This window comes from Triplophysa rosa, linkage group LG2 (assembly GCF_024868665.1).
Source record: "Triplophysa rosa linkage group LG2, Trosa_1v2, whole genome shotgun sequence".
In the NCBI taxonomy this organism is placed as follows: domain Eukaryota; kingdom Metazoa; phylum Chordata; class Actinopteri; order Cypriniformes; family Nemacheilidae; genus Triplophysa; species Triplophysa rosa.
In genome coordinates, this window is record NC_079891.1 from 6,060,224 (window position 1) to 6,074,263 (window position 14,040).

The 14,040-nt window shown below is 37.9% G+C and overlaps 2 protein-coding genes across 2 annotated transcripts; both read right to left on the minus strand.

Annotated features, from left to right (window-relative positions):
- Positions 1-739: 739 nt before the first annotated feature.
- On the minus strand, positions 740-2,662 carry zgc:193711 (uncharacterized protein LOC569781 homolog). Its single transcript, XM_057325885.1, has 4 exons — positions 2,455-2,662; positions 1,714-1,766; positions 1,564-1,589; positions 740-1,316 (listed from the first exon to the last, which is right to left on the minus strand). Exons 1-4 carry the CDS (start codon positions 2,484-2,486, stop codon positions 1,020-1,022), a joined length of 408 nt encoding a protein of 135 aa, XP_057181868.1. The 5' UTR covers positions 2,487-2,662; the 3' UTR covers positions 740-1,019.
- A 650-nt stretch (positions 2,663-3,312) lies between these two features.
- Positions 3,313-6,455, minus strand: hspb2 (heat shock protein, alpha-crystallin-related, b2). Its single transcript, XM_057323367.1, has 2 exons — positions 6,217-6,455; positions 3,313-5,104 (listed from the first exon to the last, which is right to left on the minus strand). Exons 1-2 carry the CDS (start codon positions 6,308-6,310, stop codon positions 4,683-4,685), a joined length of 516 nt encoding a protein of 171 aa, XP_057179350.1. The 5' UTR covers positions 6,311-6,455; the 3' UTR covers positions 3,313-4,682.
- Between the last annotated feature and the right edge of the window lie 7,585 nt (positions 6,456-14,040).

Sequence of the window (14,040 nt, forward strand, 5' to 3'; positions counted from 1 at the left end):
CTATTAAACTATTTAAATAGGGAAACGTTCAAAAAAACATTATTTTTGATTAATGCAATTGTTAGTCAGAATAATCTTCGGAATTAAGACCTCAACGTTTCTAAATCGTCAAAAATTAATTGGTAATTTAAATTTAAATAATTGGTTTTATTTAACAAAAAAGTTTCTTTTACAGTATTTGGGTATTTTATAGGCTACGTGAAACCACAAGTCACAGATTTATGTTCAAGGTGATTGATTTAAAAAAGAGCTATTATAGTGTTTCATAGTGTTTCCAACAAACCCCTGAAAGCATGCTGTCATCTACAGGACGGAAATGACAACTGCAAATAAATGTAGGCTGCATGTAGTATGCTGTAGTAATCAATCTGATTTGTGTTTAAACAATGATTTCGTTTAAAGCCTACTTTATTTATTACACATATTTACACTGATGGCTTGGTGAAACTGGAAAAAAAAACATTGGTTTGAAGTCTAACACTCAGTTACATAGACGTGTTAACTTGTTTTTATCGTGTGTATGGTGATTTTGTATTTTTGTGTAATAGCTGTACTACTACATTTGTATGATTAGACAGAAATGAAGACCGAAAAGTGCATCTTTCTGTTAAATTTTAGGGAATTTAGAAGCTTTGTTTGTTGAACCTAGCAGCAAATAAACAGGATAGAGCACAAGCGAGTTTGTAAAATTACCTGTTGGCTACTTATTACTTTTGGGTGGACAGAACGTTTTCCACATAGTTCCACATACATAAATATTTCAAAAGAAAAAAAGAAAAATCTCTTTATTGCACTTGCTTGTAAATGTAAATCTCATTTGCTTTCCAAATGCCTGTTAGTTTTTAAATCAAAGTTACTTACAGAACACAAACTGCATTGCAGTGCCTTGCTCAAGAGCACATGGTGACAGATCATCATATTTTTCAGAATAAATATAAAGTTAAAACATGCCAACTGACACATTTTATCATTTTAATGACTATTTTTAAACAGTTAACTGCCCACGTTGACTAGTCATTCTATTTGCGAGAGGCCCTCATATTTGGTCTCTTTAGTTCTCCAGGTGGGATGAACAGATCTGCTGGCTCATCTGGTGTGTGTGTGTTCACAGGTGTTTTAAAGTCTATAGTTGCATACTGTGTGGTACTGTGATTGTTCATCGTCTGTTTTCGTTTGCTGGTAGAACTTTTGGACTGTAGGACTTGAATGTCAGCGTAGTGTAAACCCTCAGCATCCTGCTTTCGTCTTTTATTGACCTGAGCGTACTGTGGTTCGGCTGTCACAGAGTCATATAAATGAGGGTAGTATACAGGAGCCTGTATGAAAAAAGACTTGTTAAAAACATTTAGTATCATTTTCATGGATTTAATTTACATTTATGCATTTGGCAGACACTTTTATTCTAAGCGAAATACAGTGTATTCAAGCTATACGTATGTTTTATCAGTATGTGTTTTCCCTGGAATCAAACCCATGACTTTGTGTTTCTAACGCAATGCTCTACCAGTTAAGTTATGGGAAGACAAGAAATTCTTTTTTTAAAGATCAGGTAAACCAACAGACCTGATGGGGGGGAACCATAGGCGGACCTACAGTGAATATGTAAGTTAAATGGTGTTAAATTATTCAACAAAATATTCAGAAACAAACACTGCATTGATGATCAAACATTTTAATCAATTATCCAACACATTTTAGTCTTTGTTTTGTTACCTTTTCTTTCCTTCGCTCGCTTCAATGAAAGTTTTCTTGGATTTAACCCCCACCTATTAAAAGAAAAGAGAAACAGTTGAATTTGATCTGGATGTAATTTCCCCAAATTACATGCTTGATTGTTAATCGTTTTTTTACTTCCCTTTTTATACATTCTTTCCTCTTTTCAAAGCACTGCAAATCACATTGATTTACTTTGGCTATTTTACTCATAAAGGGATAGTTCACGCCAAAATTAAAATCTGTCTTGTCATTTTAAATCTGTATGACTTTCATTCTTCTGCAAAATACAAAAGTAAATAATTTGAATAATGTTGGTAGCCATTGACTTGCACTGGTTTTGTGTGAATAGAAGTGAATGGGTACCGCCGTTGTTTGGATACCAACATTCTTCAAAAAAATCATCTTCTTTTGTGTTTTTTGCAGAAGAAAGAAAGTCATACAGGTTTGAAATGACAAGAGGGTGATTAAATTAGGACAGAATTTTCATTTTTAGGTGAACTATCCCTTTAAATCTCATAAAAAAGGATATAAAAATGAAAGCACATTTGGGATCAATGTTTCTCAAAAATATGGCATAATCATTTTATTTAACAATGCTGTTTAACATAATTCTCTGCTCATGAAAACAGCCACTTACTTTAACATTTCAAAACAGTAAACACTGTGTACTCGTCGTATTTCTTACATCTCTTCAGTATGATGAATCAAATGAGATGATACAAATGTCAGGATACTCACTTGTCTATTGTTTTTGTGACATTGTTCCCCATGGCAGTCGTTGTTCTTAATGCCCAGTTAGCCTGCTGTTGAACATTTGCTCATATTCCATTTCCTTGTTTCTGTGTGAGTCCTGCAGGTGTTCCTCTCAAAGAAAGCTACCTTTGTACCTCACTCAGCAACACCCCTACCACTGAGCCTGCCCTTGAATTTATGAATGTTTAACTGCAGTATATCTTTTGTTTTGGTAATGTTAGCGTAGTCTTTGTAGTCTGTTTGTCATTCATTCATGACAAAACTGAAAGCAGTTAGGTAGCATTATGTTATCCAGTGTCTACAAAGAGAACAACTGAAGATTAGCTTATTTGGCTTGGAAAGTTGATACACAATATATGGTTAGTAGTTTTAAACACGTTTTGCCATCACATGTTCACTTAAATGTTGCTGCGATGGGTCAAATGGTTGTTTTAAAAATACAAATATTTAAGTTTTAACATGAGGGTCACAAATCTGAATACAGAAAATGCATTTTGAAATAATTTAGATTGGAATATACTGTAGGTGCTTTTATTAAAGGTCCGGTGTATGAAATTTATCTTCACCTAGTGGTGAGATTGCGAATTGCAACCAATGGCTCACTCAACCCCTCCGAAGCACTGCAGTGGCTGACACAGAACTAAGATGTCGGCACGTTTTCGCTTCTTTGCCAAAGGAGATAACGTATTTACAAAATGTACTCTGTATAGCAGTTTGTCCGTTTAGGGCTACTGTAGAGACAACACGGTGAATTCCATGTAAGGGGACCCACTGTGTATGTACTTAGAAAAAGCTCATTCCAAGGTAATAAAAACATAAAGCTTCATTATGTAAGGTCTTTATACACATCTGAAGACATATTTATGTATATTATATTGCATTTCTGCAGATCCTCTAAAAAATGACACATTGGACCTTTAATATAGTACTGCTATTATTGGCATAGCATGTGAACTGCATGTGCATAGCATAGAAACTGTATTGGATTTAGCATATCTGTGGAAATTTGCATGCATGTGAATGTAAACAGGTAAAAATGTGACCCTGGACAACAAAACCAGTCTTATGGGTAAATTTTTCAAAATTGAGATTTTTACATAATCTGAAAGCTGAATAAATAAACTTTCTATAGATATATGAGTTGTTAGAATAGGACAATATCTGACTGAGATACCGTTTAAAACTCTAGAATCTGAGAGCGCAAAAAAATCAAAATATTGAGAAAATTGCTTTGAAGTTGTTAATTAGGGGCACTGTGGCAGACCATCCACTCACAAAAATATAAAGTTTTTATATATTTAAGGTAGAAAATTTACAAAATATCTTCATGGAACATGATTGTAGCGAGGAAGGCGGGACGAGAGCCGTGGGGCAGGAAGGCGGGGCCGGTGGCGTGAGTGATAATGAGTATCAGCTGTACGCGCACCGGTCCCGCATGACTCACAGGGGAGCTCGGGAGCATAAGAGGACGAGCGACGGGACTGCCGACGAGAGAGGACCGGGCCTGGAAATGTTAAGTTTTATTTATGTTTGTGTGGCCGGCAGTCGACCGTGAGGTGGCTGCCGGCCTTTTACTTCCGTGTTATTGTTTGTTTATTTTTGATTAAAGTTTATTGTTTAAATGTTCGCCGGTTCCCGCCTCCTTCCTTCCCTACATTGAACTTTGTTACAATGATCTTTACTTAATAACCTAATGATTTTTGGCATAAAAGAAAAATAGATAATTTTGACCCACACAATGTATTTTTGTCTTTTACTAAAAATGTTCCCGTGCTACTTAAGACTGGTTTTGTGATCCAGGGTCACAAATGGTACTGGTACTGAATTCTTAGGAAACCATTGATTACATGCGCTTTAACTGTATGCAACAATAGTAAGCCAGATTTAAAATATAGTTGCTAGCTATAAAACAATAAACAATTTTTGTTTTCTTTCAGTTATTTTGAAAAAATCACAAATGAATTCTTTCACAAGTTACATGCAACAGAAACTTTGCATCCAAATTGCCCGAAAGAGATTTTAATAAAGCTTGAACTTTAACTTCAGATCTAAAAGTTTGGCATTAACCTTACTAGAAAATGTTGTGCCTTAACAACATGTATAAAAACGTAAAGGCGTAATTTACATTTAAAATGTTTTATTCTTGTTAGGAAGCCAAACTTTAACAGCTAAAAAGTATAAACCCCAACCTTAACTAAAAAAACAAATGTATCTCAGTCCACTTTAGGAACGCTTTCCTTCCTGTCCACTTTAATCTTGAGCTTATTGATCTTAGGCTCCAGGTCCTCTGTTTTCCGCGGCGCTTGGATACACAGTATCCCGTCGTGAGAGAGAGACACCTGCACCAGCAGTGGATCTACACCCATTGGCAAGATGTAAGTACGGGTGAACTCTCGGCTCACAAAACCATGCTCGTCCATTCTCTGAGCGTGCCGTCCTGTCACTTCCAACAAGTTGTCTACAGTCCGTATGCTTATCTCATCTGGTGTGAACTGGCATACATCCAGCAGTACTCGATACCAATCGTCTTCACTTTCTACCAGGGAGAAACCTCTCTCAAGCTGTTTGTTGATGCGGGGACGGATGTAGTATCCGTGATACAGGACGGGGGCCAACAGGTCCTTGGGAGTCAGTGCTGAGTGAGAGGATACACAAGTATGTAAATATTAAAGCTTGGGAAAGGTGGAAGTGTATGAATACTGTTGGTTGGGTAGTCAGATCATTAACAGCATTCTGAAGTGACAAAAGTGATAAAAATATTTACTCATTTCAAACCTGTATGACTTCCTTCCTTCCGCAGAACACAAAAGAAAATATTTTGAAGAATTGTTGTTAACAGGCCCCCATTCACTTTCATTGGTTTTGTGTCCATACAATAGAAATGAATGGGGGCCAGTGCTGTTCAGTTACCAACTTTCTTCAAAATATCATCTTTTGTGTTCCGCGGAAGAAAGAAAGTCATAAAGGTTTGAAATGAGTAAATGATGACAGAATTTTTATTTTTAGAGTGAACTATCACTTTAATTTCCCAAATTCCCAAAACAAAGCATTAAAATAGAAAGAAAACTCTGACCTCTGGAAGACACAGGTAACACCAACACACATATCAGGTTTGTTTATACTGGTGATGCCAGTTTCAGATTATGAGTCAGGTTTCACTTTGCTTTCTATTTTAGTCTGACATGTGACTTCCTTATACAGTTCTATTATTTACTGCAGTGGGTGGTGTCTTGGATTTTGAACAGTTGTGATTTGTTGATACTAAGGTCAATTCATAATCAGTGATCAGTTTTATGACTTTATGTCATGTGTGGTATTCTAAATATAAGTCATGGCTTAGGTATTAGATATTATTAATAGGTGAATGCTGCCATAGTGTGTTCAGCAATATAAACATTCAAAACTTGATGTAGATTTAAACTTTGGGCCAATACTGAATACCAAACAGAAATAGAATACCAAAATTAGGCTATTACTTGATATTGAAATGTGATGTAATGTTAAAGCATTTATATCACATTTAGTATGGCAGATATTTTCTCTAAATAACATGCGGTATACATATTGTTTGTCTAAAGTAAATTCTATCAGTTTGCAAAGACTGGGTTTGCCTGGAAATTGAACCCATGATATGATGTTAAAACAAACTAGCCCCAGATGTACAAAAAGTATACACATTTATAATCTTTAATACTTAAAAATGTAACCACCTTTTTGGCTATTGAGACTTTCAGGAGTATCACTTACCCTCTGCGAAGTTCTGATCATAGATTCGAGGGGGTGTACACATCTCATAATCCATACTCATTGGGTAAGCATGAGGAACAGTACGCTCCGCCATTTCCACCTCTGTAGCAGGTTGCCAAGATAACTAGAGATTAGAGAGCTGTCTGTATGACCGATTTCAATTATACACCAAATTTAAGAGTGCGAGAGAAGCACAAGGATATAAAGGGAATAGGGGGCAGTCGGGGAAAGAGAGACTGCGCACTTGAGCTACAAATAGCTTGTAGTAAACTCTCTGGTGTTGAACACACTAGTCCCAATGCAGGTCGACACAAATGGATCCAATAAGCTCCAAGGAGACTAACCGTGGACTGGTTCAAACTAAACTAGTAAAAAATATTTGAATCTTCAGGAACTTTTATAGTTGCTGATGAAATGTTAAGAAATTATTTAAAAATGTTTAAGTCTGTCAGTCATTCAGCCAGTGGAGGGGGCCCTCACCAAAATACAGATCATGTTCCTTTGCCTCTGCTTGCCATCTAAAACACATGCTTCAGTCTTTTTATTCAGTTTAGCCTCATGTTATAACCTCATTAGATTTCACATGACTGTTTTTGTTAAGGTTGCCTGTTTGAACTGTCCATTTGAGCATCAAACCATGCCTGGATTTATTGTTTCCATTAAACTTTATCAAATGGATTCCAATCTGAATTTCAGTCTGATTACATTATATTTTCTCAGGCCAATAGTTGCATTTTAACCCATTCATAAGGGATTTATGATTTGAATAGATAACTGTTAGGTACATTTTGGTAATACTCAATAATGTATAACATTATGACAATAACTATAACGTTACGTCAATTCTAAAAAATAATCTGGAGAAAAATCCCTCTGAAATTGATCCTAATGATATCGTTTCGCTGTACCTTTATCGCTATTGTGGGAATATTTTTTAGATAAAAGTATGATTTAAATATCAATATAATCAATAAGTGTTTTCTTTCATTTGTTTCATTAAGCTGTGTGTTTTTGTCATGTGCTTTCTGTTTCGCTCGGTGGGGGGTTGCTGTGGCAGGCAGAGAGAACAGAAAGTTGGGGGATGGAGTCATTTATTATCTAGATAAACACACACACACAAAGTCATACAGAAGAGAAGTGTTATGAATTAATCCACTACATATGTTTTGAGTGTAATCATGAGTTGTGATGTGTTTTAATGAATCATAAGATTAAGAAACAACGCTACATAATTAAAAGCATTAGATGGTTGAGTGTTTTCTTTTTACTAAAGGAATGTTAAGAATGTTGGTGTGTTGTCCGGCCACAATAAACTGTTTTTAGGAGACCACTCCTTGGGGGAGGGAGAACATTCCTCAAACTAGAGACCGACCACAGGATGTATGTTTTGAGAAGGTTTTATTTTTCAGGAACTACGCAGATAAACGTGGCGTATGGTGATTGGTGGAAAGGGAGCAAAAAGCAGAGGAGGAGTCAGAAGATAGAGCGACGTCACATACTTTATAAATATGGGTGTATTTGAATATTTTGGTTGTTGGCTTGTGGTGGAGAGGTGGTGATTTACTGGCAACCCAAAGCTTTGTTACTCCTTTTTACATCTGATAATAAAACTTCTGCTTAATTTTGGAGAAACGTCTCTGCAAATTTTTGAACATGCAGGACTGCCTTTAAAGTCCAACAAATGGTGACCCCGAGACGTGATTTGACGAGACGTGATTTGATGAGAGACGAAGGCATTTTCTGCCAATTTCGTTCGGAACGAATTCAGATTCAACACACAGGTCGACCTAAAAATAAAAGGTAAGCAGAAGCCTGTTTATTCAAAATTCTGCTATTGAATATACCTAAATTGCTGTGTTGAATTTGATGAACATTCCGAGTAAGTACAAGTAAATTATAAAAAAGAAGTTTTGAGAAATCAGATTTAAAAAGACATTACTGTAAGACGTTGCGTCACATAAGGAAATTGTGAGACGTTTCTTCCGGGTTTGAGGCCCTCGATTTTTAATAAATCGTAAATTCTCCGGGTTTGAGGCCCTCGATTTTTAATAAATCGTAAATTCTGCCGGGTTTGAGGCCCTCGATTTTTAATAAATCGTAAATCCTCCGGGTTTGAGGCCCTCGATTTTTAATAAATCGTAAATTCGTGCCGGGTTTGAGGCCCTCGATTTTTAATAAATCGTAAATTCTCCGGGTTTGAGGCCCTCGATTTTTAATAAATCGTAAATTCTGCGGGTTTGAGGCCCTCGATTTAAATGAATCGTAAATTCTGTCGGGTTTGAGGCCCTCGATTGAAAGATATCGTAAATTCTGTCGGGTTAGAGTCCCACGAGTCGGCGAACTCGTAAAGGAATATTCCAAAATTGTTTGTTGTGTGTTAAATGTCAAGAGTTGAATGTGAAGACTGATAAAGGCGATTGAAGAAAAGACGTTGCGTCACAGAGACTCGTTGAGAAACTGAGACGTTGCGTCGGTAATTAAGTGAATTAATTCGGAAAACTGGTCACAAAGACCACCTTATACTATAAATTGGAATACATAAGGCTGTAAAAGATTGTGAACAGTACAATTGTGTGTAAAATGGCTGAATTTCAGAAAGAATGTGATAAATACGGATGTCCGCCAGTAATGGTGCAGTGGCAAAATGTTACAAATATGCTTTTAGCACAGACTGAGCCAGAAGACGGAAAGAAAAGACAGAAAGAGATTGATAAATGTTGGATAGCGTTGTGTGATGATCAAGGGTGGGGCAGAGAGGAAAAAATTGTGACTCCTCTTGCGCCAAAAGTTAGAGAGATGGAAAAGAAAGCCCATAATAAGTTACGTAGACATGTTGAAGAGAAAGACAAAGTTAAGTGGTATAATGCAGGAAACACAGAAGGAAGAAGAAAAGTTTAAAAAAGAACTTGAGGGTATGGACTAGAGTGGCATTAAACACTAGGCACTCAGCCACAGAAACAGGAGGGTGAGAAAATCTCAGCAGCTAAAGAAGAAGAAAGAAAAAACGGAAGCATTCAGCTAACCCAACAGCTCCTCCCCTTCAGAAACACATACCTTCAATATATCCTTCATTAAGCCATCCTCCGTCATATGAGCCGTCTCACCAGCAGATGGTGGTAGAGATAAACAGTGGAGAAGTAGATGTAGACTTAACAGGAGTTACCAAACCAGATACAGGCTTTGGAACAGAGATTTGACCACCTGGTTAAGGCAGTAAAGAAGGATGTGGATGACACATTACATAAAGCCAAAGCAGTCATAAAAGAAGTGGAGAAACCAGAATAGTGAGGGAGCGGACTCAACTGATGAGGGAGGGGAAGATGATGATGACAGAGAGGAAGAGGATAAGAGTAAGGAACCATTACGCACACCAAAACCAAAACATACATCAACACCCCGTTGTCTTAACAAACAGGAAGAATCACTTAAGGTGCAAATTACAGGAGATATGATTGTAGATGGACCTATAGCAACTAGATTGAGAAGCAAGCAGGGTCCATGGGAAAAAGAGCTTGTTTATATGGTCCAGGTAATCAAATANACGTAAAACACAGGTTTTAAATAAATCAGATGTGAAAAGACGTTGCGTCATAGAAAAACATTGGATTTTGAGACGTTGCGTCGTAGAATTGTTGGGTTGGAGTCCCGTGAGACGGTATTCTCACAAAGTACCAGTTTGGTTTGGAACCCATTGAGACGGTATTCTCATAAAAAACCAGATTGGGTTGGAGTCCCTTGAGACGGTATTCTCATAAAGCACCAGGTTGGGTTGGAATCCCTTGAGACGGTATTCTCACAAAGTACCAAGTGGGTTGGAGTCCCGTGAGATGGTATTCTCACAAAGTACCAATTGGGTTGAAATCCCCTGAGACGGTATGCTCATAAATCCGGTTGAATTATAGTTCTTCAAGTTGACGAACTCGTAAAGGAATATTCCAAAATTGTTTGTTGTGTGTTAAATGTTAAGAGTTGAATGTGAATACTGATAAAGGCGATTGAAGAAAAGACGTTGCGTCACAGAGACTTGTTGAGAAACTGAGACGTTGCGTCGATAATTAAGTTACTTAATTTGGAAAACTGGTCACAAAAGACCACCTTAAACTATAAATTGGAATACATAAGGCTGTAAAAGATTGTGAACAGTACAATTGTAAGTAAAATGTCTGAATTTCAAAAAGAGTATGATGAGTATGGGTGTCAACCAGTATTGGTGCAATGGCAAAAGGTTAAAGATATGTTATTAGCACAGACTGAGCCAGAAGACGGAAAGAAAAGACAGAAAGAGATTGACAAATGTTGGACAGCGTTGTGTGATGATCAAGGGTGGGGCAGAGAGGAAAAAATTGTGACTCCTCTTGCACCAAAAATTAGAGAAATGGAAAAGAAAGCCCATAATAAGTTACGTAGACATGTTGAAGACAAAGACAAAGTTAAGTGGTATAATGCAGGAAAACACAGCAGTGAAGAAGAAAGTTTAAAAAAGAACTTGAGGGTATGGACTAGAGTGGCATTAACAGCCACGGCACTCAGCACACAGAAAGGGGAAGTGAACAGCTCAGCAACCAAAGACAGAAAGGAAGAAAAAACAGGAAGCATTCAGACTAACCCAACAGCTCCTCCCCTTCAGAAACAAATACCTTCAATATATCCTTCATTAAGCCATCCTCCGCCATATGAGCGTCCCACCAGCAGGTGGTGGTAGAGATCGGTGGTGGAGAAGTAGATGTGAACTTAGACAAAATAACAGATACATTGAGCATGTTACGCAGAGAAGTACAGGAATTAAAGCAAGAGAGATACAATGAACCAAATGAACCACAATTGACGGGCCAACAGGAAGCACAGGGTGGGCCCTTAGATATTGAAGAGGTAAAAGACAAGGAGGAAAATGATGGTGAGCTGAGACAAGGCCGTAAAGCACCCAGACAAATGTGGCCATCAACTTCACCACGCATTTTCCTAACCAAGCCACCACCTGGTACCCCATTTGTCATTACACCACAACCAAGCCCAGTGCAGTCACCAAAAGTGACCCCACACAGACAAACAATAGAAGGGAGCCCATTACAAATTCAAATCACTGGAGAAATGGCAGTGTATGAACCCGTTGCTAAGAGAACTAGAAGTGGTACTGCAGGTCAGCCTAGTGGTGAACCGAGATTACTAGAATCCCTGGGGGAAAATTTCCTAGATTATACGCCGAGCCATCAATTACAAATTCCCCAAATACAGGCACCATTAGTAGAGAGACCAGGTGGGAACCTTCAGTACCAGCCCTGGTCACATAGTGATATGACAGCAATAGTGAGTAAACTGCCACCTATTACCTCTGGGGGCAGCAGATGGCTAAGTAAATTAACCATCCTATGTCATGGAACTTGTTTGGCTTTGGGTGACTTGAGATGCCTGTTAGGACAAATACTGACAGCCTCACAAATGCAGGGTTTAGAAGTGGAAGCTGGCATTGTACGAGAACCAAATGAGACTCCATTCGTCAGGGTAAGCACTAATGTTGGCAGAGCATTAAGACGCTTATATCCTGTACCACCAACTGTGTACCAAAACATTAAATTCCGTATCAAACCAGGTGAGACTGGAGCAGCCTATTATTTTCGTTGTGCTGCTGAATGGGAACAAATGGTTGAAGAAAATAGTCTAATTAATCCGGTAACAAGAGACATATTCAGAACAGCAGTCATGACAGGAGCTCCAAATGGAGTTAAACAATCCATGGAGAATAACCCAGACATTCCAGTTGCAACTAATGAAGTATGGGAAAGACATTTAGTGCACCACACTGATAGGGCTGTAGAGAGGGTCAGCAAAGAAGAAGAAGAATTAGAGAAAGTCAAAACACAACTGTTGAAATTACAATTAGAGAAGGCTAAGAGCTGAGAAAATAAGAGAATAAACTATAAAGTGATTGTGATGAAAAGGAGATATAGAAAATAATAATAAAAGCAATAACTATTAAAAAAGCTAAGGTTTGTTGTAATAAAAAGTAATGGCTCCAAAAGGCAGAGAGAGAGACAAATGGAGGGTGTGTGTGCAGAACCCCCTCCTTATGTGACCTCTAAGGTCAAATTTCCCTAACTCACAGGAGTTGTAAAAGTTTCTGGAGTTAAGAGATGAAAGACATATGGGGCCATGTAAGACCAAAGAGCAAACGTTATTAGGGGCAGAGTTAAATAGGAAAATTAAGGAGATAGAAAAGTTTGTGGATAAGACATGAATAATTAAGAAAAAGCAGACCACTAGCAGGCAGAGAGACAGAGGGAGGAAGGGAAAAAGAGCCATCATTTGATGAAGGAAGGAAGGTGTCACAGGAAATAGATCATTTTAAACCACGGACTGAGAAACCTTTATTTTGAAATAAAGATACAGTTACCAAGAGACCCTATGTGTTCTGGGCCACATCAGACCTTGAGAGGCTAATGCTCACTCTCCCCCTGACATGCACAAAGCGGCTGGGAATTGGATTAAGGTGGTATTAGCAAAACAAGGGCAAACTTTAACATCTGAATTTGACAGAGATGTGGACTCTCATTACATGAGTGGGATTATTTTGATGCACGTGACGCAAGCACTGCATGCTGAATTTCAAGCCATAGAGGACCCTAAGGACACAAAAAGAAAAAAAGGGGGAACAGCTTTGAGAAAGAGAAAACCCAAAGACACACGCCCAGAGACATTAAAACAGAGACTTAAACTCCATGGCACATCTGAGTGAAGTTTTTGGCACCAAGTGATTCATGGCTCAAAAAGAAAATGGACTGAACAATGAGATATTGGCCAGCCTGAAGGAAAAAACTGCCCCCACCAGTCCATGAAACAGCCGACTGAGGGTGAAAGGGAGAGGTGATAGTAGACTTTTGAGGTCCAGGTCAAAGCCCAATAAAACCATTAAAAATAAATAAATAAATAAATTAAAAAAACAAGGATATGTGGAAAGCCCAGTGAATATATATAAAAAAAATAAACGAGATGTGACCAACCTTTCCTTATATCAAATCAGACTCCTATTAATCTGTTAGAAAGAGATGCATTGTGTAAATTGGGTCTTCAAATTTGGCGTTCTACAGAAGTATAGATAGACATAGACATGAAAGAAACTCAAATGATGATCACTGTGCAAAAAGCAAACGTGTACAGGATAGGACAGATGGAGAAAGATGTAAGGCTGGCAGTTGATAAATGGGGTAAATTCACTGAAACTCAGCACAGTTACCGAAATCAGAATTCCACTGTACAATGATAGAGGACCCCCTGAGAAATTCAAATCATACTAGGTAAACAATGAATAGCTATAAAATAACTGAGAATGAATTATACACAAATGGTTCAGCGTAGCAAATTCTGTACTACATACTGCATATCCTTATATGTAGGGAAAAATTGGGAAACAACAGATGCAGGATTTTGTAACATTAAACCTGTAAGTTTCAGCATAAAAACCAATTCACCCATTTGGGTCCCACAGTATCATAACAAACCAGAGGCAGAACAAGGTGTAGCCACCACTGTCGCTGGACTATGGAAAGGGGAGTTATAACACCCTATATTTCAGATTGGAACACACCAATTTTTCCTGTGCCAAAACCAGGAACTAACAAGTACAGATTGGTACATGATCTAAGAAATATCAATTCCATTGTGGTAACACCCACAATGACTGTGCCAAACCCATATATTTCATTATCTACCTTGACACCAGCACATCAATGGTTCACATGCATTGATTTGGCCAATGCATTCTTTTGTATTCCAATTGCAGAGGAGTGCGAAGCATGTTTGGCTTTTACATACAGGGGGCGCCAGTATTCC

Bases quoted from the DNA above. Each gene is read 5' to 3' on its own strand.
- zgc:193711 (XM_057325885.1), bottom strand. From the start codon at position 2,486: ATGGGGAACAATGTCACAAAAACAATAGACAA. The intron at 1,590-1,713 runs GTAACAAAACAA...TATTCACTGTAG, and splicing joins GCGAGCGAAGGAAAGAAAAG to GTCCGCCTATGGTTCCCCCC. The intron at 1,317-1,563 runs GTCTGTTGGTTT...TTTTTCATACAG, and splicing joins CTATGGTTCCCCCCCATCAG to GCTCCTGTATACTACCCTCA.
- hspb2 (XM_057323367.1), bottom strand. From the start codon at position 6,310: ATGGCGGAGCGTACTGTTCCTCATGCTTACCCAATGAGTATGGATTAT. The intron at 5,105-6,216 runs GTAAGTGATACT...CCTCTCACTCAG, and splicing joins TGATCAGAACTTCGCAGAGG to CACTGACTCCCAAGGACCTG.